Source organism: Triticum urartu, chromosome 7A (genome assembly GCF_056163025.1).
Source record: "Triticum urartu cultivar PI428250 chromosome 7A, HENAU_Tu73, whole genome shotgun sequence".
Taxonomy (NCBI): Eukaryota; Viridiplantae; Streptophyta; class Magnoliopsida; order Poales; family Poaceae; genus Triticum; species Triticum urartu.
The window spans coordinates 616,961,439-616,987,481 of record NC_141879.1 but is presented as its reverse complement, the minus strand read 5'-3'; the positions used below and the strand labels follow the sequence as shown (position 1 = coordinate 616,987,481).

General features: G+C 45.9%; 2 protein-coding genes across 4 annotated transcripts; one reads left to right on the top strand and one right to left on the bottom strand.

The window, feature by feature from the left end:
* Window positions 1-12,299: 12,299 nt before the first annotated feature.
* LOC125522023 (pentatricopeptide repeat-containing protein At1g11290, chloroplastic-like) lies at window positions 12,300-20,587 on the top strand. 3 transcript variants are annotated; one of them, XR_015610472.1, is made up of 3 exons: window positions 12,301-15,429; window positions 17,676-17,792; window positions 18,015-20,582. XR_015610472.1 is itself a non-coding variant. In XM_087534890.1 (2 exons), the coding sequence occupies exons 1-2, from the start codon at window positions 13,982-13,984 to the stop codon at window positions 18,435-18,437; spliced, it is 1,482 nt and encodes a 493-aa protein (XP_087391016.1). In that variant the 5' UTR covers window positions 12,300-13,981; the 3' UTR covers window positions 18,438-20,580. The 3 variants fall into 3 exon arrangements, 1 of the variants encoding a protein (XP_087391016.1); XM_087534890.1 differs by lacking the exon at window positions 17,676-17,792 and having other exon boundaries at window positions 12,300-15,390; window positions 18,365-20,580; XR_015610471.1 differs by having other exon boundaries at window positions 12,301-17,792; window positions 18,015-20,587.
* Window positions 20,588-22,208: 1,621 nt separating this feature from the next.
* Window positions 22,209-23,303, bottom strand: LOC125523475 (uncharacterized). The gene has a single exon (XM_048688510.2). It carries the CDS (start codon window positions 23,007-23,009, stop codon window positions 22,413-22,415), a length of 597 nt encoding a protein of 198 aa, XP_048544467.1. The 5' UTR covers window positions 23,010-23,303; the 3' UTR covers window positions 22,209-22,412.
* Between the last annotated feature and the right edge of the window lie 2,740 nt (window positions 23,304-26,043).

The following is a 26,043-nucleotide window of genomic DNA, read 5'->3' as shown; positions in this document are numbered from 1 at the left end:
TCTTCACTAGGAAGGCCGGCGAATTGATCTTTCATAACAAGATTCAGCAAAGCAGTATTGATTTCACAAGATTCAGTATTGGCAAGAGGAGCAATCGGAGTGCTAAGGAAATTATTGTTATTGGTATTGGTGAAGTTTGGTAGCATCTTGGGCCATCACGACAAGCAAGCAAACTAACACACGAGCAAACAAAAGGCAAAGGGAAAGAGAGGGCGAATAAAACGGCAAGGGTGAAGTGGGGGAGAGGAAAACGAGAGGCAAATGGCAAATAATGTAATGCGAGAGATAGAGATTGTGATGGGTACTTGGTATGTTGACTTTTGCGTAGGCTTCCCCGGCAACGGCGCCAGAAATGGCTCGTTGACGGGAGAGTAAATCTTGACTTGACTTGGCGTAGGCCTCCCCGGCAACGGCGCCAGAAATGGCTCATTGACGGGAGAGTAAATCTTGACTTGACTTGGCGTAGGCCTCCCCGGCAACGGCGCCAGAAATCCTTCTTGCTACGTCTCGAGCTAGCGTTGGTTTTCCCCGAAGAGGAGGGGGTGATGCAGCACAGTAGCGTAAGTATTTCCCTCAGTTTTTGAGAACCAAGGTATCAATCCAGTAGGAGGTCACGCGCAAGTCCCTCGTACCTGCACAAAACGGTAGCAACTCGTAACCAACGCTTAGGGGTTGTCAATCCCTTCACGGTCACTTACGAGAGTGAGATCTGATAGAGATAATATTTTTGGTATTTTTGGTATAAAGATGCAAAGTAAAAAGTAAAAGCAAAACAAGTAAAATAAAGTAATGGAGATTGATATGATGAGAATAGACCCGGGGGCCATAGGTTTCACTAGTGGCTTCTCTCAAGAGCATAGATATTCTACGGTGGGTGAACAAATTACTGTTGAGCAATTGATAGAATTGAGCATAGTTATGAGGTTATCTAGGTATGATCATGTATATAGGCATCACGTCCGTGACAAGTAGACCGACTCCTGCCTGCATCTACTGCTATTACTCCACTCATCGACCGCTATCCAGCGTGCATCTAGAGTATTAAGTTAAAAACAGAGTAACGCCTTAAGCAAGATGACATGATGTAGAGGAATAAATTCATGCAACATGATAAATACCCCATCTTGTTATCCTCGATGGCAACAATACAATACGTGCCTTGCAACTCTTTCTGTCACTGAGTAAGGACACCGCAAGATTGAACCCAAAGCTAAGCACTTCTCCCATTGCAAGAACTACCAATCTAGTTGGCCAAACCAAACGGATAATTCGAAGAGACTTGCAAAGATAACTCAATCATACATAAAATAATTCAGAGAAGATTCAAATATTATTCATAGATAAGTTGGATCATAAACCCACAATTCATTGGTCTCAACAAACACACCGCAAAAAGAAGATTACATCGAATAGATCTCCACGAGAGAGGGGGAGAACATTGTATTGAGATCCAAAAAGAGAGAAGAAGCCATCTAGCTACTAGCTATGGATCCGAAGGTCTGAAGTAAACTACTCACACTTCATCGGAAGGGCTATGGTGTTGATGTAGAAGCCCTCCGTGATGGATGCCCTCTCCGGCGGAGCTCCGGAACAGGCCCCAAGATGGGATCTCGTGGATACAGGAAGTTGCGGCGGTGGAATTAGGTTTTTGGCTCCGTCTTTGGTCTAATGGGGGTACGTAGGTATATATAGGAGGAAGGAGCACGTCGGTGGAGCTCCGAGGGGCCCACGAGGCAGGGGGCGCGCCCAGGGGGGGTGGCGCCCTCCACCCTCGTGACCTCCCCGAAAACTTCTTGGAGTAGGGTCCAAGTCTCCTGGATCACGTTCGGTGAGAAGATCACGTTCCCGAAGGTTTCATTCCGTTTGGACTCCGTTTGATATTCTGTTTCCTCGAAATACTGAAATAGGCAAAAAATAGCAATTCTGGGCTGGGCCTCCGGTTAATAGGTTAGTCCCAAAAATAATATAAAAGTGGAAAATAAAGCCCAATATAGTCCAAAACAGTAGATAAAGTAGCATGGAGCAATCAAAAATTATAGATACGTTGGAGACGTATCAGTGCACTGGCACGTTCACACTCACCCTCTACCGGCGAGTCGGCGCCGGCGGAGGCGGTAGGTGATACGTCTCCAACGTATCTATAATTTTTGATTGTTCCATGCTATTATATTATCAACCTTGGATGTTTTATATGCATTTATATGCTATTTTTATATGATTTTTGGGACTAACCTATTAACCTAGAGCCCAGTGCCAGTTTCTGTTTTGTCTTGTTTTTGAGTTTTACAGAAAAAATACCAAACGGAGTCCAATTGACGTGCCAATTTTTGATGATTTTTTATGGACCAAAAGAAGCTCCCGGAGTAAAATAGTTGGGCCAGAAGTGTTCCGAGCCATCCACGAGATAGGAGGGCGAGCCCAGGGGGTAGGGCGTGCCCTACCCCCCTCGTGGACGACTCGGAGACCCCCATGACGTGAGACCGACGCCAAAAATTCCTATAAATACGGAAACCTCCAGAAAATAATCTAGATCCGGAGTTCCGCCGCCGCAAGCCTCTGTAGCCACCGAAAACCAATCTAGACCCGTTCCGGCACCTTGTCGGAGGGGGGGAATCCCTCTCCGGTGGCCATCTTCATCATCCCGGCGCTCTCCATGATGAGGAGGGACTAGTTCACCCTCGGGGCTGGGGGTATTTACCAGTAGCTATGTGTTTGACCTCTCTCTCTCGTGTTCTTGATTTGACACGATCTTGATGTATCGCGAGCTTTGCTATTATAGTTGGATCTTATGATGTTTCTCCCCCTCTACTCTCTTGTGATGAATTGAGTTTTACCTTTGAAGTTATCTTATCATATTGAGCCTTTAAGGATTTGAGAACACTTGATGTATGCCTTGCATGTGCTTATCTATGGTGACAATGGGATATCACGTGATCCACTTGATGTATGTTTTGGTGATCAACTTGCGAGTTCCGTGACCTCGTGAACTTATGCATAGGGTTTGGCACACGTTTTCGTCCAACTCTCCGGTAGAAACTTTGGGGCACTCTTTGAAGTTCTTTTTGTTGGTTGAATAGATGAATCTGAGATTGTGTGATGCATATCGTATAATCATACCCACGAATACTTGAGGTGACATTGGAGTATCTAGGTGACATTAGGGTTTTGGTCGATTTGTGTCTTAAGGTGTTATTCTAGTATGAACTCTAGGATAGATTGAACGGAAAGAATAGCTTCATGTTATTCTTACCTACGCATCAAAACCACAACAATTTTTCGTCAAGTGTGTTGTTTTAACCTTCAACAAGGACCATGCGTAGTCACACTCAATTCAACTAAAGTTGGAGAAATAGACACCCACTAGCCACCTGTGTGCAAAGCACGGCGGTAGAACCAGTCTCATGAACGCGGTCATGCAATGTCGGTCTAGGCCGCTTCATCCAACAATACCGCCAAATCAAAGTATGACATGCTGGTAAACAGTATGACTATTATCGCCCACAACTCTTTGTGTTCTACTCGTGCATATAACATCTACTCATATACCTGGCTCGGATGCCACTGATGGGGAACGCAGTAATTTCAAAAAATTCCTACGATCACGCAAGATCTATCTAGGTGATGCATAGCAACGAGCGGGAGAGTGTGTCCATGTACCATCATAGACCGAAAGCGGAAGCATTTTATCAACGCGATTGATGTAGTCATACGTCTTCACGATCCAATCAATCCTAGCACCTAATGTACAGCACCTCCGTGTTCAGCACACGTTTAGCTCGATGACGTCCCTCATACTCTTGATCCAGTTGGGGCCGAGGGAGAGTTCCGTCAGCATGACGGCGTGCCGACGGTGATGATTAAGTTACCGGCGCAGGGCTTCGCCTAAGCACTACGACGGTATGACCGATGTGTGTTTCTATGGAGGGGGGCACCGCACACGGCTAAAAGATCAACTTCTGTCTTCTAGGGTGCCCCCCTCCCCACGTATATAAAGGATGGAGGGGGAGATCGGCCGGACCTCCTAGGGCACGCCAGGAGAGGAGAATCCTACTAGGACTCCAAGTTCTAGTAGGTTTCCACCTAAGGAAGAGGGGGAACAAGGAAGGAAGAGGGGAAATGGAAGGAAAGGGGGGCGCTGATACGTCCATTTTTCATCATGCTTTTATATCGATATTTATTACATTATGGGCTGTTATTACATATTATGTCATAATACTTATGCCTATTCTCTCTTATTTTACAAGGTTTACATAAAGAGGGAGAATGCCGGCAGCTGGGATTCTGGGTTGGAAAAGGAGCAAATATTAGAGACCTATTCTGCACAGCTCCAAAAGTCCTAAAACTTCACGGAAGCTATTTTCAGAATATATAAAAAATACTGAGCGCAAGAAGTTCCAGAGGGGGCCCACACCCTGGCCACGAGGGTGGGGGGCACGCCCTACCCCCTGGGCGTGCCCCTGCCTCGTGGGCCCCTGGTGGCCCTCTGATGCCCATCTTCTGCTACATGGAGTCTTTCGTTGAGGAAAAAAATAATAAGCAAGCTTTTGGGAACCTTGGCCGCCACGAGGCGAAACCTTGGCGGAACCAATCTAGGGCTCCGACGGAGCTGTTCTGCCGGGGACACTTCCCTTCGGGAGGGGGAAATCATCGCCATCGTCATCACCAACACTCCTCTCATCGGGAGGGGGTCAATCTTCATCAACATCTTCACCAGCACCATCTCCTCTCAAACCCTAGTTCATCTCTTGTATCCAATTCTTGTCTCTAAGTCTGGGATTGGTACCTGTGGGTTGCTAGTAGTGTTGATTACTCCTTGTAGTTGATGCTAGTTGGTTTACTTGGTGGAAGATCATATGTTCAGATACTATATGCACATTAATACCCCTCTGATTATGAACATGAATATGCTTTGTGAGTAGTTACGTTTGTTCCTGAGAACATGGGAGAAGTCTTGCTATTAGTAGTCATGTGAATTTGGTATTCGTTCGATATTTTGATGAGATGTATGTTGTCTCTCCTCTAGTGGTGTTATGTGAACGTCGACTACATGACACTTCACCATTATTTGGGCCTAGAGGAAGGCATTGGGAAGTAATAAGTAGATGATGGGTTGCTAGAGTGACGGAAGCTTAAACCCTAGTTTATGCGTTGCTTCGTAAGGGGCTGATTTGGATCCATATGTTTCATGCTATGGTTAGGTTTACCTTAATACTTTTGTTGTAGTTGCGGATGCTTGCAATAGAGGTTAATCATAAGTGGGATGTTTGTCCAAGTAAGGGCAGCACCCAAGCACCGGTCCACCCACATATCAAATTATCAAAGTACCAAACGCGAATCATATGAACGTGATGAAAACTAGCTTGATGATAATTCCCATGTGTCCTCGGGAGCGCTTTCTTCTATATAAGAGTTTGTCCAGGCTTGTCCTTTGCTACAAAATGGATTGGGCCACCTTGCTGCACTTCATTTACTTTTGTTACTTGTTGCTCGTTACAAATTATCTTATCACAAAACTATCTATTACTTATAATTTTAGTGCTTGCAGAGAATACCTTGCTGAAAACTGCTTATCATTTCCTTCTGCTCCTCGTTAGGTTCGACACTCTTACTTATCGAAAGGAGTACGATAGATCCCCTATACTTGTGGGTCATCGAGACTCTTTTCTGGCGCCGTTGACGGGGAGTGAAGCACCTTTGGTAGGTGGAATTTGGTAAGTAAAAAATTTATATAGTGTGCTGAAATTTACTGTCACTTGTTACTATGGAAAGTAATCCTTTGAGGGGCTTGTTCGGGGTATCTTCACCTCGACCAGTAGAGCAAAGAGTTGCTCCTCAACCTACTGAACCTACTGAACCTACTGAAAATGAAAATGTCTACTTTGAAATTCCTTTGGGTATGATAGAAAAACTGCTAGCTAATCCTTTTGCAGGAGATGGAACATTACATCCTGATGAGCACCTAATATATGTGGATGAAGTTTGTGGATTATTTAAGCTTGCAGGTATGCCCGATGATGTTATCAAGAAGAAGGTCTTCCCTTTATCTTTGGAGGGAGATGCATTGACATCGTATAGGCTATGTGATGATATGGGATCATGGAACTACAAACGATTGAAATTGGAATTTTATCAGAAGTTTTATCCTATGCATCTTGTTCATCGTGATCGTAATTATATATAATTTTTGGCCTCACGAAGGAGAAAGCATCGCTCAAGCTTGGGGGAGGCTTAAATCAATGTTATATTCATGCCCCAATCATGAGCTCTCAAGAGAAATGATTATCCAAATTTTTTATGCTCGGCTTTCTGATAACAATCGCACCATGCTCGATACTTCTTGTGATGGCTCTTTTATGATGAAGACTATTGAGTTCAAATGAGATTTATTGGAAAGAATTAAACGCAACTCTGAAGATTGGGATCTCGACGAAGGTAAGGAGTCAGGTATGACACCTAAGTTTGATTGTGTTAAATCTTTTATGGGTACCGATGTTTTCCATAAATTTAGCACTAAATATGGACTTGACTCTGAGATAGTAGCTTCTTTCTGTGAATCTTTTGCTACTCATGTTGATCTCCCTAAGGAGAAGTGGTTTAAATATAATCCTCCCATTGAAGTAAAAGTAGTTGCACCTATTAAAGTTGAAGAAAAGACTATTACTTATAATGATCCTATTGTTCCTACTACTTATGTTGAGAAACCACCTTTTCCTGTTAGGATAAAAGATCATGCTAAAGCTTCAACTGTGGTTCGTAAAAGCAATATTAGAACCTATACACCTCCTGAGCAAGTTAAAGTTGAACCTAATATTGCTATTGTTAAGGATCTCTTGGCTGATAATATTGATGGGCATGTTATTTATTTCTATGATGAAACTGCTAGAATTGCTAAACCTTGTGCTAAAGATAAACATAGACCTGTGGTAGGCATGCCTGTTATTTTTGTTAAAATAGGAGATCATTGTTATCATGGCTTGTGTGATATGGGTGCTAGTGCTAGTGCAATACCTATTGACTTGTACAGAGAAATTATGCATGATATCACATCTACTGGGTTAGAAGATATTGATGTCACAATTAAACTTGCCAATAGAGATACTATTTCACCAATTGAGATTGTTAGAGATGTTGAAGTCTTGTGTGGGAAAACTAAATATCATGCTGATTTTCTTGTTCTTGGTTCCCCACAAGATAGCTTTTGTCCCATTATATTTGGTAGACCCTTCTTAAACACTGTTAATGCTAGGATATACTGCAAAAAGGATGTTGTTACTATTGTTTTAGGTGATATGTCTCATGAGTTCAACTTTTCTAAATTTCATAGACAACACCATGAAGAGGAACTGCCTAGTAAAGATGAAATTATTAGTCTTGCTTCTATTGTTGTACCTCCTAGTGATCCTTTAGAACAATATTTGCTAGACCATGAAAATGATATGTTTATGAATGAAAGAAGGGAAATAGATGAAGTGTTCTTTAAACAGGGACCTATTCTGAAACACAACTTGCCTGTTGAAATCTTAGGGGATCCTCCTCCACCCAAGGGTGATCCCGTGTTTGAGCTTAAACCATTGCCTGATACTCTTAAATATGCTTATCTTGATGAAAAGAAGATATATCCTGTTACTATTAGTGCTAACCTTTCATAGAAGGAGGAAGAAAAATTATTGAAAACTTTGAAGAAGCACCGTGCTGCTATTGGATATACTCTTGATGATCTTAAGGGCATTAGTCCCACTCTATGTCAACACAAAATAAATTTGGAGAAAGATGACAAACCAGTTATTGATCACCAACAACGGCTGAATCCTAAGATGAAAGAAGTGGTAAGAAAAGAAATACTAAAGCTCCTTGAGGCAGGTATAATTTATCCCGTTGCTGATAGTCAGTGGGTAAGTCCTGTCCATTGTGTTCCTAAGAAGGGAGGTATTACTGTCGTTCCTAATGATAAAGATGAATTGATTCCTCAAAGAATTATTACAGGTTATAGGATGGTAATCGATTTCCGAAAATTAAATAAGGCTACTAAAAAAGATCATTACCCCTTACCTTTCATTGATCAAATGCTAGAAAGATTATCCAAACATACACATTTTTGCTTTCTAGATGGTTATTCTGGTTTCTCTCAAATACCTGTGTCAGCTGATGATCAATCAAAGACCACTTTTACTTGCCCTTTCGATACTTTTGCTTATAGACATATGCCTTTTGTTTTATGTAATGCACCTGCTACCTTTCCAAGATGCATGATGGCTATATTCTCTGACTTTTGTGAAAAGATTTGTGAGGTTTTCATGGACGATTTCTCCGTTTATGGATCCTCTTTTGATGATTGCTTAAGCAACCTTGATCGAGTTTTACAGAGATGTGAAGAAACTAACCTTGTCTTGAATTGGGAGAAATGCCACTTTATGGTTAATGAAGGTATTGTCTTGGGGCATAAAATTTCTAAAAGGGGCATTGAAGTTGATAAAGCTAAAGTTGATGCTATTGAAAAGATGCCGTGTCCCAAGGACATCAAAGGTATAAGAAGTTTCCTTGTTCATGCCAGTTTTTATAGGAGGTTCATTAAGGACTTCTCAAAAATTTCTCGGCCTCTAACTAATTTATTACAAAAAGATATACCGTTCGTCTTTGATAATGATTGTGTAGAAGCATTTGAAATACATAAGAAAGCATTGATCTCTGCACCTATTGTTCAGCCACTTGATTGGAATTTACCTTTTAAAATTATGTGTGATACTAGTGATTATGCTGTGGGTGTTGTTCTAGGGCAAAGAGTTGATAAGAAATTAAATGTTATTCAATATGCTAGTAAAACTCTAGACAATGCCTAGAGAAATTATGCTACTACCGAAAAAGAATTCTTAGCAGTTGTATTTGCTTGTGATAAGTTCAGACCTTATATTGTTGATTCTAAAGTAACTATTCACACGGATCATGCTGCTATTAAATATCTTATGGAAAAGAAAGATGTTAAACCTAGAATTATTAGATGGGTTCTCTTGCTACAAGAATTTGGTTTGCATATTATTGATAGAAAGGGAGCTGAGAACCCCGTTGCAGATAACTTGTCTAGGTTGGAAAATGTTCTTGATGACCCACTACCTATTTATGATAGCTTTCCTGATGAACAATTAAATGTCATAAACGCTTCTCACACTGCTCCATGGTATGCTGATTATGCTAATTACATTGTTGCTAAGTTTATACCACCTAGTTTCACATACCAGCAAAAGAAAAAGGTTTTCTATGATTTACGACATTACATCTGGGATGACCCACACCTTTATAAAGAAGGAGTAGATGGTGTTATTAGACGTTGTGTACCTGATCATGAACAGGAACAGATCCTACGCAAGTGTCACTTCGAAGCTTATGGAGGACACCACGCTGGAGATAGAACTGCACATAAGGTATTGCAATCCGGTTTTTATTGGCCTACTCTCTTCAAGGATGCCCGTAAGTTTGTTGTATCTTGTGATGAATGTCAAAGAATTGGTAATATTAGTAGACGTCAAGAAATGCCTATGAATTATTCACTTGTTATTGAACCATTTCATGTTTGGGGCTTTGATTATATGGGACCTTTTCCTGCCTCTAATGGGTATACACATATTTTAGTTACTGTTGATTACGTTACTAAGTGGGTAGAAACTATCCCAACTAGTAGTGCTGATCATAACACCTCTATTAAGATGCTTAAAAAAGTTATTTTTTCGAGGTTTGGAGTCCCTAGATATTTAATGACTGATGGTGGTTCACATTTTATTCATGGCGCTTTCTGTAAAATGCTTGCTAAGTATGATGTTAATCATAGAATTGCATCCCCTTATCACCCACAGTCTAGTGGTCAAGTAGAATTGAGTAATAGAGAACTCAAATTAATTTTGCAAAAGACTTTTAATAGATCTAGAAAGAATTGGTCCAAGAAACTTGGTGATGCATTATGGGCCTATAGAACTGCATATAAAAATCCTATGGGTATGTCTCCGTATAAAATGGTTTATGGAAAAGCATGTCACTTACCTCTTGAACTAGAACATAAGGCTTATTGGGCTATTAAAGAGCTCAATTATGATTTCAACTTGCCGGTGAGAAGAGGTTATTTGACATCATTAGGAGAAAGATGTAATGGACAAGACCCAATCCTAAGCATAGCACAAGATCGTGTAGTTCGTCTGCTAAAGCTTTTCTAATGTCAAGTATCTTTTCCTTAGACCATGAGATTGTGCAACTCCCGGATACTGTAGGAATGCTTTGGGTGTGCCAAACGTCACAACGTAACTGGGTGGATATAAAGGTGCACTGCGGGTATCTCCAAAAGTGTCTGTTGGGTTGGCACGAATCGAGACTGGGATTTGTCACTCGGTATGACGGAGAGGTATCTCTAGGCCCACTCGGTAATGCATCATCATAATGAGCTCAATGTGTCTAAGCAGTTAGTCACGGGATCATGCATTACAGAACGAGTAAAGTGACTTGCCGGTAATAAGATTGAACGAGGTATTGAGATAGTGACGATCGAATCTCGGGCAAGTAACGTACCGATTGACAAAGGGAATTGTATACGGGATTGATTGAATTCTCGACATCGTGGTTCATCTGATGAGATCATCGTGGAACATGTGGGAGCCAACATGGGTATCCAGATCCAGCTGTTGGTTATTGATCGGAGAGATGTCTCGGTCATGTCTACATGCCTCCCGAACCCGTAGGGTCTACACACTTAAGGTTTGATGATGCTAGGGTTATAGGGAAAGTTTGTACGTGGTTACCGAATGTTGTTCGGAGTCCCGGATAAGATCTTGGATGTCACGAGGAGTTCCAGAATGGTCCAGAGGTAAAGAATTATATATAGGAAGTGAGGTTTTGTCCACCGGAAGTATTTCGGGTGTCAACGGTATTGTACCGGGACCACCGAAAGGGTTCCGGGGGTCCACCGAGAGGGCCCCACCAGCCACGGAGGCTTGCATGGGCCAAGAGTGGGAAGGGACCAGCCCCTGAGTGGGCTGGTGCGCCTCCCACCAAGGTAGAAGGCGCAACTAGGAGGAGAGGGTGGAAACCCTAGGCGCAGATGGGCCTAAAGGCCCACCCTAGGGCGCGCCCCCTCTCCCCCTCTTGGCCGCCCCTCCAATCCCATCTAGGGCTGCCGCACCCCCTAGGGTGGGAACCCTAGAGGGGGCGCAGCCACCTCCCCTCCTCCTATATGTAGTGGGGGTTTTGGGGCTGCCAAGGACACGAGTCTCTCTCTCCCTCGGCGCAGCCCTACCTCTCCACATCCTCATCCTTCGTAGTGCTTGGCGAAGACCTGCTGGAAACCACCCTGCTCCACCACCACCACGCCGTCGTGCTGCTGCTGGAGTTGTCTTCTCCAATCTCTCCCTCCTCCTTGCTGGATCAAGGCGCGGGAGTTGTCACCGGGCTGCACGTGTGTTGAACGCGGAGGCGCCGTTGTTCGGCGCTTAGATCGGAATCAACCGCGATCTGAATCGCTGCGTGTATGACTCCTCCAACCACGGTCTTGCAATGCTTCCGCATCGCGATCTTCAAGGGTATGAAGATACACTCCCCTATCTCTCGTTGCTAGTCTCTTCATAGATTGATCTTGGTGATGCGTAGAAAATTTTAATTTCTGCAACGATCCCAACACAAACGACCAAGCATCCACCCATATGGGGCCACGAATGCTAAATATAGCCCCGATGCACCAGAGCTCCGCTTTTCTAGGGAGCTTAGTATCTCTAAGGATGATAGGTGCTTTCGGATTCATGCCAAAAAGTTACGGAAACATAAGAGCACGCCTCATAAGACCCTAAACCCTAAATATAATCCTCGATGCTTTTTCCTGGGCTAGGGGAGCGATGCCCCCTGCTGATATGTGCATAACTCAACCCATTGATTCATGTCCAATGTTTTCGTGCGTGTATTTATCTAGACTTGACAAGTAAAATAAGCTCCACGTCCTCAAAGTCAGAGACAAAGATATGTATAATTGATTGGCCTTCAAATTGCATCACAGAGTACTGGCGAAGATGGCAGGACATGAGGTGCACAGACCACGAGTTGTTCAAGGACCGCATCCCCGTGGTCACCTACGAGGACCTCTACCCGAAGATCAACCGCATCGCCAACGGCAATTGTAGTGACCCTATGTTGCTAAATTAATATAATACACCCCTTTAAGAAAAAGCGAGAGCAAACTGAGGGCATGTACAACAATGGTATATTAGGAGCATCAAGTGAGATAAATGTTAAAGTAGAGAAAACAGAAGGGAAACGTTTATAAACGGACGACCGGCGTAAGCTTCCGCCGGTCCGCGTCACTCGCGATACAAAAAGCTAGTAGGACCAGGCACCCATACCTTATCGCATTGCCTGAAGCATCTCGTCCACCCAGACCTTATCCACATCGCTCAAAGGCATCGCCGCTTCCCTTTCTGCCTCATCTCTCTTCCCCACGGGGAATCCGCCATTAATCCCCACATATCAAGCTTTTGTGTCTCCGTCTCTCCTCTCATGCAGCAGTCTGCCATGGATTCCAAGGAGAGCGAGCTCGGTCTGCGGTAGTCCACCATCGAGCACATCAAGGGGAGTTCGCGGCCACGGCGTGCTACGTTCGATGACGGTCAGATGCTGGGACCGGCCATGAGGAAGGCTACAACCACGGGTTGAAGGTGCTGGAACAACCGCTCACGGTGACCGGCGACGGAGATGGTGGTATTTTTTTGCTAGAATGAGTGTGTTTGTTTCTGCAACCAGCCCCAATTTTGCTACCATCATCTTCAGATTTTGCTGGAACCAGCCCAATTTTTTGCTACAATGGCTTTGTTTTTGCTGGAATTATTACCTGTGTTGCTACTACTATCTCAGTAGTGCTGGACTAGCCCCAATTTTGCTACCACCGACTTCGATTTGTGCTGGAACCAACAATCTTTTTTGTTACCACTATATTTTTGTTTTGCCGGAACCGGCTCCAATTCTGCTCTCACCGGCTTTGATTTTTGTTGGAACTAGCAATTTCTTTTGCTACATCCAGCATCATTTTTTGCTGGAACTAGTCGACTGTCGGCTACGACGGTTGGCGCAACGGAGCTACAACCAAGGTGGAAAAATGCTACAACCGGTGCATAAATTTGCTACAGGCGGCATTTTTAATTGCTGGAACTAGTCTAGCGTCGGCGCGACGGAGCTCTGTAGGCCGGCGAGCGCGGGCGGCCGGGGCGACGAGCACAGGTGCGCTGTTGGCCGGCAAGCACATGAAGCCAAGGACGAGCACCGGCAGCGATGAGCGCGGAGTCCGCCATGGATGGGAATTGCTGGTCAACGCAGAGCCAGATGCGAAAGGGGAGGCAATGATGTGGAAAAATTAACGGTTGGTTGTGGCCTAATCCTACGACTGGGGGCGGACCGGCCGAAATTTCGGCCGGTGCGCCGACGCTTAGCAGTTGTCAAAAGAGAAACCATAAGAAAATATTTGTCTTCTCTTAATTAAGAGATGATCTTTTAACAATAATATCTCATCACAGAAATTTAAAGTTATCAGAGATAAGACTAAGAATAACATGTGTACATAATTTTATATTATCTTTTACGCCAAATTACGTGACGAGTTTAAGATAACACTGTCAACCACTATAGATACCTTCTCGAAAACACACACACTATAGATGCCTTTAGAATGGCAATTAATAACACCCATGGCATGTGCTACTATGAGCCAGTTTTTTTGGCAATTCTCCTAGAATTGACCCCCTCTTCAGTTTCTCCCAGAATTGTCATTCCATTTTTTTTATAATTTCTATCTAATTAGACATTAACTAGCTAAGAATTATAAAAAACGATAAAGTGACAATTCTGAGAGAAGCTGGGGAGGGATCAATTCTGGGAGAATTGCCCAAAAAAACTGACCCTATATCAAATTGTGGAAGCGCCCAGGGGCTTTCTTGTCATTTACCCAATAGCACCCAAATCAAATGCCATGAGCGCCAGCGCCACCACCTTGCGCGACGCCGCGGCCATCCTCGGCGCCCTCTCCGCCGCCTCCGCCGCCCAGCTCCACGCGCACGCCCTAAAGCTCGGGTTTCTCCCCTCCTGTCTCCACCTCTGCTCGTCCTTCCTCAAGTCTTACGCAGCCTCCGGCCGCCTGGCCTCCGCGCGCCAGCTGTTCGACGAAACCCCCCGCCGGGACATCCCTCTATGGAACACCCTCGTCTCCGCCTGCGCGCGCTCCCGTCAACCCCACCACGCCCTGCTCGCTGCGTCCGCCATGGTGGGCGAGGGCTCCCGGCCCAACAACCTCTCCGTCACGAGCCTCCTGTCTGCGTGCGCGCAGCTGAGGAGTCTGGTGCACGGGAGAGAGCTCCACGGATATGCCGTCAGGAATATCCCTGTTCTTGATTTGCGCGTTCTCAATGCGCTGGTAAGCATGTACGGGAGATGCGGGCGGTTCGCTGAAGCGAGCACGGTGTTCGCCGGTATGGGGAATAAGAGCGTGGTTTCTTGGACCTGCATGATCAATGCCTGCTGCGAGAACAGACGCCCAGCAGAGGCGCTGGAGGTGTTCAACGAGATGAGGCTTGCCGTTGTCAAGGTCGATGAGGTCACCCTGCTTGCAGTCATCTCGGCGTGCACAAAATTGGATTGTACGTCGGAGTTGGGCGAGTGGGTGGAGGAATATGCATGCGAGAATGGCTTCTTGGAGAACACCCGTGTCGCTAATTCGCTCATCCATATGCATGGTAAGATGGGGAGGGTGAAGAAGTCATGTCAGATATTTGACTCGATGAGTGTGAGGACTGTGGTCTCATGGACAGCCATGATACAGGCACTTGCTGTGCATGGGCATGGGGTGGCTGCCCTTGTTCGGTTTTCGCAGATGCTTAGACAAGGGTTCTGGCCTGACGAGGTTATCTTCTTAAGCGTGATCAATGCTTGTTGCCACTCCAGGCTAGTGAGTGAAGGGCGCCAGTTGTTCAAGTCCATGGTCGTAGACTATCACATCACACCATGGATGGAGCACTATGGAAGCATGGTGGACCTGTTGTGCAGATCTGGCATGTTGGACGAGGCGTTTGAGTTTGTCTTGGCCATGCCTGTGAAGCCTGATCCTGTAATATGGCGTGTATTGACCGGAGCATGCCGTGATCATGGAGATATGAATTTAGCGAGGAAGGTGATGGATCATGTGATCGACATGGAGCCTGGCCATGAGGGGAATTATGTGCTTGCGTCAAACTTATATGCTGCTAATGAGAACTGGGGACGTGTTGTGGATGTAAGGGTGGAGATGGGTGTGAGGAAAGAGACGTTAAGATGCAGTACTGCCCTGTCTTACATTGAAGTCAATGGTGAAGAAAATGCAGAAAGCTTCTCTACTGCACAGCACCAGTAACTTTTCCAACTCCACTACTATGAGATTTGCTTGAGGTATAATTATGAATGTTATTTGCTATTACTAGCTAGCATTACAGTTATGCAAGTTTCTATACAAATTCAGGAATTTGATACTTCTTAGTCTTCTGCAAAAGATGCAAAAGGGTAGGTTATTATTGGTCAAATTGGACTGTCGGTCTGGTGGAGGAGTCTTGCTATTAGACATATATATGTCAACTGTCAGCACGCCTGTCCTTCGAACATCTTGAAGATCGTCTTAGTATACATATCTATCATCGTTGATTAGTAGTCTGAGGTGATGCCTATCTTGATGTTGCTATCATAATTAATGATTGATAACCTCACATCCAAAGGGCCAGATAATTCAGTGGTTTATTTTTTGTATGTGGCCAATTGTTTCCTCAGACGCACAAAAGCATTGCACATGTTTTTATAAGAAGATGATATACAGCCATTTGGCCAGAGGTGAAAAGCGACCCTCTCCACTTGCCAATAAACGAGATCCTGGCTAAGAAAATATGAAAAAATATATATGAAGAAAGACGTGTCCGTCCTCACCAAGCGACGGGCATCAGGGCCCTCACATCTAGACCAAGAACAACACGAGAACCATACAATTTGTGATCCTGGAGTATGCGACTATTTCTTATGTAGCTCACTTTTAGCAGACAGATTAACAACCAGTGTAGTTGCCTTTATTTATTACTCCCTCCGTCTCATAATATAAGATGTTATTACATCTAATATGCTCACATACTAGATGTAACAACGTCTTATATTATGGCTTATGGGACGGAGGGAGTACCTTTGTGTAGATGCATCTCCTGTAAGTTGATCTTCTGCGAAAAAGTAGTCAAAAGCTGCATCACTGGGTTGATAAAGTCCTACACAAGTGCACTGGAGCACTGGATTTGCCCCTGATCCATAGATGCTCCACGAAGAAGCTGACATCTTGCATCATGATTTCTTGGGATTTAGAGATGGTCCAAGCATAGAACTTGATTGGGCACTCTCAATGTCAGTGAAAAATGGTGGCAGGCAATGTGCCTTTGCCGACTCCAGTGTAGGCTGTGTTGGATGGCTGATCATATCAACTGCTACGCTGTGTCAGCGAATCAGCTCTTCCTAGCTACCAGTTAAAGATCAACCTGAAAGAGTGAGGATAGATGCACCTGCTCTGAACAAACTGTCACAGCCATTGAGCTGTTGTACCAAGCCGTACAGTTTTTACAACTTTGCGGTTTGGTTTGTTTGGCACTTTCTCCAAAATTCAGCTCTGCCTATTTTCCTTCTGTGGTATATCTTTTGATAATTACAAAATCATGATCCTAAGAAAGTGTGTGTTTCAAATGCAAACCCAACAGTGTCACTTATCACGTCGCAAAAACCAGTGTTTCTTTGGAACCAACTAGTATAGTTCATCAAAAACCGCAGTGTTCAGGTTAGTCATCGAGTTGGTCACCCATGGCACCCGCAAAAAACAAAAGATTGGCCACCCATGGCGCGGTACTTCCATGGTTAGTCAAGCTATCGTCTACGGGAGGGCAACACAATGGAACGATAGCTTGTAAGTTGGTCCATCGGTTGGTGAACATATTGTTGTTTTTATCCTGTGGGCGTACACCACAGAGCGCTGAAAGAGACGGCCCATCAAAGTTGATGTTAAAAACATTATATGCAAGGCTTTTGCGTGTCTATCGTTTATGTCGCTGTTTTACACATCTCTACTACTGGTATTAATTTATTCTCGCGACAAAGACATGCCCAATACTATCCCAGTAGTAGCAGCCTGGGAATTCCTGACCACTTAATCAGGTAGGGGTATAGTGGCCCAGAGATTCGACATATCCAGCTTGCCAATGGGAGGGATGGGTCTCTGCAAGCAGTTGTTGTTAAATGAACACCTGACCTACAAAACTAGATTTCGCGGTGCTGCTAGACCAACAACCTCAAATGACACGACAGTTGAGAGATTAGTTATTTTTAGGCTGGATAAAAAATCAGCACTGAAAGCAAGGCTTGGAATACGCATTTCTGAAAACTGGGAGCCTTTTTCGTACACAACAACTTTCACATGTGTGTTGGCGCAGCCTACTGGCTGAACATCTGAACGGTGATCTGCAGGGTGTATCTTTAGTTGTAAATTTGAGTTAAAACTGAGGAGAGAGGGGGTTTGCATTGGCATTGTTCGGCGGGTTTGATTGATCATGTGAATTATGTGGTAGCGTCAAACTTATATATGCTGGTAATGAAAATTTGGGACATGTTGTGGATGTAAGGATGGAGATGGAGCAAAGAAAGAGATGTCAAGATGCGGTACTGCCGTGTCATATCGTACAGTACATTGAAGTCAGCGATGAAGAAAATACAGAAGGCTTCTCTTCTACACGGCACCAGTAACTTTTCCAACTTCACTACTATGAGATATGCTTGAAGTATAAATTTATTGCCATTACTAGCTAGCATCCATGATCCATGATCCATGATTGTGCAAGTTTCCGAACCTGAAGATTTTTTTTATATATATACTTCTTACTTTTCTACTCCCTCCGTAAAGAAATATAAGAGCGTTTAGATCACTATTTTAGTTATCTAAACGCTCTTATATTTGTTTACAGAGGGAGTACAAAATATGCAAAAAGGTAGGCTGTCGGTCAAATTGGACCCTCAGTCTGATGGAGGAGTCTTGCTATGAGACATATATGTCAACTATCAATACGGCTGTCCTTGGAACATTTTGGCTTGGAAATATCGTCTTGTTTTACTTATCTATCACTCGAGTAGTCTGAGGCGATGCCTACCTCGATGTTGCTATCATAATTGATTTCCTCACATCCAACGGACCAGGTATTGGGTGGTTATTTTTGTACTACTATGTGGACTACTTTTTCCTCGAACACACATAAGCATTGCGTATCTTTTTGCAAGAAGGTGGTATGTTGATAATGATATGCAACCATTTGGCCAGAGGCGAGATGCGACCCTCTCCGCTTGCCAATCGGCGTGATCCTGGCCACGAAAAGATGTTAAGAGGAAAATGATGAAAGAATTTGATCGTCCTCACCGGGTGACCGGCATACAGCGTCCTGATGTCTAGACTAAGAACAAGATGAGAATCATATAATTTGCTAGCGTGAAGTATGTGACTATTTCTTACATAGCTCGCTTTTAATTTTTTTATTACCTTTTGTGTGGATGCATCTCCTGTGTGTTGATCTCGTGCTGAAAAGTAGTCAAAAGCTGCGTCACATGGTTTGACAAAGTCCCGAATAACCGCACCGGGGCACTGGATTTGGCCCTAATCTGTGGATGCTCCACGAAAAGCTTCCGTGTTGCATCTTGATTTCCTGGGGTCAAGAGATGGACCACGCGTAGAACTTGACTGGACACCATCGCGTCAGTGACAAATGGCGGCAGGCAGATTGCCATTGCCATTGCGGACTCCAGTGTAGGCTGTATTGGACTTTTTTTTACTGTATCAACAACTGCTATGCCGCGTCGGCGACAAGTGGCGGCACAAATCAGCTCTTCGTAGGTTACCAGTTAAGATGGACCTGAAAGGGTTGAGAAAATTCCTTATTTGGCACTGTTTTAAAATCTGATTCCTTATTTGACACTGGAAAAGTTTCTCTTCCCTATTTGACACTAGTCTTAAATTTTATTCCCTGCACGACACCTCCGTCTATTTTGAGCCTAAATGGCATCTGGAAAGACGATTTTGCCCCTCATGTGCTATGTGTGTGCGCGTGTGTGTGCTGTTGCGTGTGTGGGTGCACGCGCACATGTGTGTTGCTGCTGCATGTGTGTGTGTGCATGTGTGCCGCTGCGTGTGTGTTTGCTACTGCGTGCGTACGTGCGCGCGCGTGTGTGTGCACTGTTGCGTGCCTATGTGCTGCCTGTGTGTGTGCTGCTGCTGCGTGTGTGTGTATGTGTGTTGCTGCGTGTGTGTGTGCGCGTGCATGTGTGTTGCTGCGTGTGTGTGCACGTCCGCGTGCGTGTTGTTGCGTGTGTGCGTGCGTGTGTATGTGCGTGCTGTTGCGTGCCTATGTGCTGCCTGCGTGTGTGTGTATGTGTGTGTGTGCTGCGTGCGTGTGTGTTGCTGCGTGTGTGTGCGCGTGCATGTGTGTTGCTGCGTGTGTGTGTGTGTGTGCGCACGTTCGCGTGCGTGTTGTTGCGTGTGTGTGCGCGCGTGCGTGTGTATGTGTTGATGCGTGTGTGCTTCTGCCCTCGCACCGGTGCTGCATGTGTGCGCTATTGCCCCCCACACACATACCACATGAGGGGCAAAAGAGTCTTTTCAGGTGTCATTTAGGCTTAAAATGAACGAAAATGTCATATAAGAAATAAAATTTAGAACTTAAAATAAGGAAGAAATTTTTTTCAGTGTCAAATAAGAAAGCAGATTTCAAAATAGTGTCAAATAAGGAATTTTCTCGAAAGGGTTAGGATGGACGCAGCTGCTCTGAACAAACCGCCGCAGCCATCGAAGCCATTTTACATTTTTGTAACCTGCAGTTTGGTTTGGTTTGGCCGCATCTTCAAAATTGAACTTTCCCTCCCTGTTTTTTCTCTACTGTATATTTTTTGATAATCGCAAAATCACGTTTGAACTCGACGGCATTGCTTTCCGTGTCGCAAAATCTACATATTTTTGAACGAACTTGGTGAAAAATAATGAAAGGTGCGCAGCTAAAAAAGAAGTTGGTCGCCCATGGCGCCGTAGTTCCCAGGGTGAGTCAGCTAACGTGGATGGCTTTTTGACATACTGGCAGGTTTGATGGCTGGTGAGGATCGAGAGTCCATGGAGCGTGGAGCCAAGATGGATTTGTGCACCTCCATCGACGACGAACTGATTCTACTCCACCAAGGCAAAAAAGCTTCGAGACTGTGTTTACCCGTTTGGTGGATTGCACTCCTGCGCGAGTGTCTTTTGCTCTCCTGTGTTTTGCCTACGAGCAGGGCGTTGTAGTACTGTTATGATTCCTGTTGGAGTTTGCCTTGATCTGGTTAGGTCTAGTGGTTTGCATGATGCTAGGTGTCACTGGGTTTTCGCCCCGCGATGGGCTGCTCGATGACGAGTGCTTATAGTGGGTTTCCCAGTGATGCTTTGATCTCGCCTGACCCCTTTCTTACTTCCTTATGCTGTAGCCGCTTATGTTGGGTCTGTGTTCGTTGAACTTTGAACTTTGTATTTCCGTTATGCATTTAATGGAAAGGGGTTATGGCCCGGGTCAAAAAAAAAAAAGCTAACGTGGATGGCAGGGCAACGCAAGGAGCGATAGCTGTCATCTTTCGCTGCACACAACATTGTTGTTTTTACCCTGCCTGTGGGCGTGCCCGGCAACAGAGCGCTGAAAGAGACTGCCCGCCCAACTCGATGTTAAAAACCTTTTGCGTGCCCATCCATCCTCGTTTATGTCGCTGGTTTCACGCATCTATCTACCCACCTCTACGGGCTAGCAGTACGTACGTGTATTTATTAGTCGTGCGACAGAGATGTGGCGAGTACGTACTGACTGGCCTAGCCTAGGTGGCGGGACGTAGACGGGCAGAGTGGCCCGGAGAGATGTGCCGTATCCAGCGCGCCAATGGGGGCTGTGGAGTGAGTGATGAGCGTCTGCAAGTGCCAGCAGCCCATTGTTGTTAACCGAAACTCCAACTGTCGGAGTAAACGACCACCGGCCAACAGCCAATTGTTGTTAACCGAAACCCAACCTACAAAATTAGTAGATTCGGCTGCGCAACCACATTGAATGGCAGACGATAATTAGCCAGTTTGTTTTTTTGGTCCGATATAAAATGGACACTCAAAATAAGGCTTGAATTGTATACTCCCTTCGTTTCTTTTTAATCTGCATATAAGATTTGGTCAAAGTCAAACTCTGTAATGTTTGACCAACTTTATAGAAAAAAATAGTAACATCTACCATACTAAAGCTATATGATATGAAAATTAATTTCATGATGCATCTGACAATATTAATTTCATACTGTGAATCTTGATATATTTTTCTATAAACTTAGTCAAAGTTAATCAAGTTTGACTTTGACCAAATCTTATTTGTGAACTCAAAGAAAGCGGTAATATACTCCCTCCGTTCATTTTTATAAGTCACTTCAGACAACTTAAAATGGGCTATTTTGTACATTGACTGAAATGTCTTCAAAGTCTTATAAAAATAAAGAGAGAGTACTAGATATCTGATTTTTCTGTAAAATGACTCGGGAATCTTTTGCGTACAAAACTCCCCATGCGTGCGTGCGTGGGTGTATGTGTATCTTCAATCAATTGTACGTACTAAATTCGAGTTGAAACCGGGGAGAGAAGAGATGGGGTTTGACATTTGGATTTTTTTTCTTCCTTTCAAATTGACATATGGATTATTCGGTGGGTGTTGTTGTTTTGTCTGAAAATGAAGTTAACGAGGGGTTTGGTGAGGTGGCAGCCTCGGCATTACATGGAGGGAGAGTGACCCCCCAGCCCCACTCCTGTGTCCACTTGGAGATAGATTACGAATTGATCCCGCCCCAAAGTCAAACGAACTGTGCTCCACTTGCGTAGTACTTTGCTTGCTTGTGTTGTGCGAGTGAGTGCACAGCGAATGGGTCTCGTCGGACCAAGACTCGCAGATCGCCATCATGGTGGGACGACATTGGGTGCACCTGTCTAACCTAACCTACCGCGCTCATTCTTCCCTTCTCCATTATCATTAGCCGCACTAATCTCATCTTCTAGTAATACGTACACGAAGAGAAACATGCGCATACATAGAGATTAATGATGAACAAGCAGGAGAATGGACAAGAGAACAGTAGGAAATCTGGTTTCTGATACTAGTACAAATCACTGCCAAATGTACAGATTGATTATGAACAAGCAGGGAAAACGGACGACTAACAGAAGGAGAAAATCTAGTTCATTGATGGCGGTACAAAACTACTGCAAATCACTGCAAGCAAGCAACAAAAACGAAACGGCGGCAACGGCGACGGCGGCGAGCAGAGGAAGATCCTAGCTAGTCCTGGCTGCTGCGGTTGCTCAGGGTGGAGGCGCTCCGCATGGAGGAGCGGCCCATGGACTCGTCGATCCGGTCGAGCCGCGGCCGCCACGGCCCCGCGGAGGCGGCGGCGGCGGCGGCGCAGCTCTTGGCGGCGGGGCGGGGCGGCTTGGCGGTCTGCCCCTCGGCCTCGGGGCTGCTGCCGCGGCGCTGGGCGGAGTCGCCGGAGAAGAGCGCGTCGACGGCGCTGGGCGCGGGGCCGCCGCCCTTGCGCGCGAGCGCGGTGAGGCGGTTCATGAGGCAGGCGAGGTCGACCGCGGAGGACTCGGCCTGGAAGATGGAGTGCGGGAGCAGGAAGTAGACGGTGCCCGGCTGCAGCGCATCGTCCGGCCGGAACAGCGCGCGGCCCGGCTGCAGCAGGTGCGCCGACGAGCACAGCACGTACCGGCACGAGGAGGGCGAGGAGGCCGTGGCGCGCGCGACGGTGACCGGCGCCCCGTCCTCGCCCGCGGGGAAGTCCTCCACGTAGCCGTTGGTGTGGATCACCCGCACCCCCGCGAACGGCCGCAGCCCGCCCCCGCCGCCCGCCGCCCCCGTCGAGAAGCCGCACCCCATGGCGGTTAAACCAGCTGGTCCGAGCTCGAACTGTGGAGGCTGGGGAAGATGGATGATCTGGACCTGTCGGGGGTCGGCGGTCGCGAGTGGTGGGATGGCGTGTGCGGGGCTATATGCTGGGCGCCGGGCCGGCGGGGGCGTTGAACCGGCTGACGGCCGGCATGTGGCGCGGGGTCGTGGGCGTGGACGACGGACGGACGGACCTGACGAAGAGCTAGCGCGCGGGCGGTGGCGTGGCGTGGCGCGTGGTGTGGACTCCGTCGCGCGTGCTCGCGTGCCGCTACGTGGGCGCCCCGATTTATAAGGCCGGGATAAGATGGCGCGCAGAGAGAGAGAGAGAGAGAAATAAACACTAAACCCTTAATTAATTTGCAAGAAGAAGATTGCGGATTTAGATAAGATTGCTTCTAAACAAGCCTATACGTGCATGCTTATCCACCTAATCGAAACAACCGGTTTTTTCAAGCCGGGAATAATTGGTGCCCATTACCATGTTGTCGCGGAAATTCGTACCCGTCTCTAACCAACTGATCGTGGCACGTACGAAATTGTCATTACCACTGCTGCACGTACGTGCCCCCAGCAATCTACTCCCTCCGTTTCAAATTACTTGTCGCAGAAATAAATGTATCTAAAACTAAAATACATCTAGATATGTCTATTTTCGCGACGAGTAATTCAGAACGGAGGAAGTAGCAATCTAGAGACAGATAGCGAAGAAGGTGCTGGCAGAGCCATCTGTGGCAAGCCCAAGTTCCAGATAATCAATGTCGCTCGTGAGTCACCGGCGGGTGGCCTCGTTCGAAGAAAGAAAACAGAGTGACGTTACGTGGCTTCTTCTGTGACTGGCTGTGCACAGCAGTTGAGCAGCACTCCACAGTATGACAAAGATGATACAGTAAAAACAAGAGAGATAAGGTCATGGGGAGTGTGTGACACACTCACGCACAGCAGTTGGAAAACCGTCTGCGCGGCACACAGCGTGCCTCGAGCTCTCTCTCTCCTGCGTGCGTGCTGCGGCGCCGCCCCCCGCCGGCACGCCGGAAAAAGCCAAAACCGCGCGCGCACGCACGCTCTCCGTTTCTGTTTTCTTTCGTTCTTGGATTGGCGAAACGGTCGAAAGGTTTTTTACGGCTGTCCTCGTGAGCCTCGCCGGCTTGTTTTGGTTGGTTTCGGCGTGGTGACCAACTTTTCTTTTCTTACACGGCGCGGTGTGTGCACGTATGGCTTGTGCGTGATGCGCGGGGTGGAGGGGGGCGGCGGTCCTGCTCGCCGTGGGGATCACTCGCTCGGTCAATCTTCTGAACGCGGACCGCTTGATGGGCCACACACACCGTATGCAATTTTACTAAGGTAAGGGCGAATTTATTGGTTTAGAAAAATAAGCATGGAAGGAATACAAACACGGTAAGCACGCCTAGACACCTACAAGATGCACAGGTAAAAAAAATCAACGCAAGAAAAGTCTTCTTCCTCTTCCCACCGGCACCGCCGCCGATCCGCCCAATCTCCGATGGCTTTTGGGCTGTGGATGTGCGGAGGATCTCAACCCCCTGCTGGCGGGAGGGATCCTGTCGTGGAATTGTTACGGCAGATGTCCTAGCGAAAGGACTTAGTCGTAGGGCCATTGCAACTAGGAAGCTTAAAGGGGTTAATCGGGACAAGGGACACGGGAGGTTTTATACTAGTTCAGCCCCTTATGATGAAGATAAAAGCCTATGTCTTGTCGTGTTGGTATTGCTGGGGGTTTCGATCACCAAGAGGCTTAACTCGCCGGCTTGGTTATCGATCTCTTGTTTCTTGCCCTAAGCCGCCACCGGGTCGTCCCCTTATATACACGGGTTGACGCCTGTTGGCCTACAGAGTCCTGACCGGCTCATAATCGTGTCCGGCTCGGTGACTTCCTTTTCATGCCTTTCTTTACAAGTCTTTCCTTACATACGGCGGTTCATAATATCAGGCTTTAAGCCGCCTCCAGGCCTTTGGGCCTTCTATAAGATTTAATAAACTATCATCTTGAATGCTTACTGGGCTTCTTGTGTAATCCGCCACTGGGGCTGACCCGGCCCCTTCTGGGCGGGTCATAACTGATAGTTATATCCCCAACATTAGGCCCCAGGTTGACTTTGAACTTCGTTCTTTGTCAATCTTCATTACTTAGACAAAAATCCATCTTCTTATCTTCGCTGAAGTTTTTGTAACCCACCGTGACGTCATCTCTTGAAAACGCAAAAACTTTCATGACGTCATCTCCCAACGGATCTTTTATCTTTAATGTTTCCCGAGAATCGAGGCACTTGTGTAGCTGGATAACCATTATTCGGCTCTCTCTCGATTTTCATGCCCGTCTGTTCACATCTTTCCCTTATAAATATGCACGCCTCGGCCTTCCTCATTCTCCTCTCTCGCTCCATCTTCTTCCTCTCGCAACCCTCCTGCTGCTCGAGCCTCACCGCCGTCGCGCGTCTCCTTCGTCTCCGTCAACCTTGGCCGCTACATCAACTCGAACTGGTCCAGAGAACGACGGCGACCTCCGCAGAAGACCTGTGACTGTAAGTTTCCTTCTCAGATCCGCATTTAGGGTTTCCAGATTCCTTCGTGTTCTTCCTAGTTCATCGCAGTCCCTTGTAATTCTTCCACCGCATGCCTCTTCTTGATCCAAAAAGATATATATATATATATATATATATATATATATATATATATGCTCGTGCGGTAGTGTTTTTGTGCCTCTTCTTGACCCACAGATCCCTTTCTCTGATTCAAAGACTGCATTAGAACTTACAGACTCCTCTGCGCTAAACTTTTTAGGTCTAGATTTTTTTTCATTTTGAATAGCCATTTGATCTGGAATAATACCAATCAATTTAGGGAACTTGTTTGTCTCAATCACTTAGCTGAATTTGCCTTCTTCAAATATCTGTAGTCATGGCGGCTTACCATGCCGGCTTACTTTTCCTTATATGTCATTAGCCCTTAACTAAGCCGCCATTACTTATTTGCATCATCATCACTTAACTGCTAATCTCACCAT

Coding starts and splice junctions, on each gene's coding strand:
- LOC125522023 (XM_087534890.1), top strand. CDS start 13,982: ATGAGCGCCAGCGCCACCACCTTGCGCGACGCCGCGGCCATCCTCGGC. Junction 15,391..18,364: donor TTCTCTACTGCACAGCACCA/GTAACTTTTCCA, acceptor CCATTTGGCCAG/AGGCGAGATGCGACCCTCTC.
- LOC125523475 (XM_048688510.2), bottom strand. CDS start 23,009: ATGGGGTGCGGCTTCTCGACGGGGGCGGCGGGCGGCGGGGGCGGGCTG.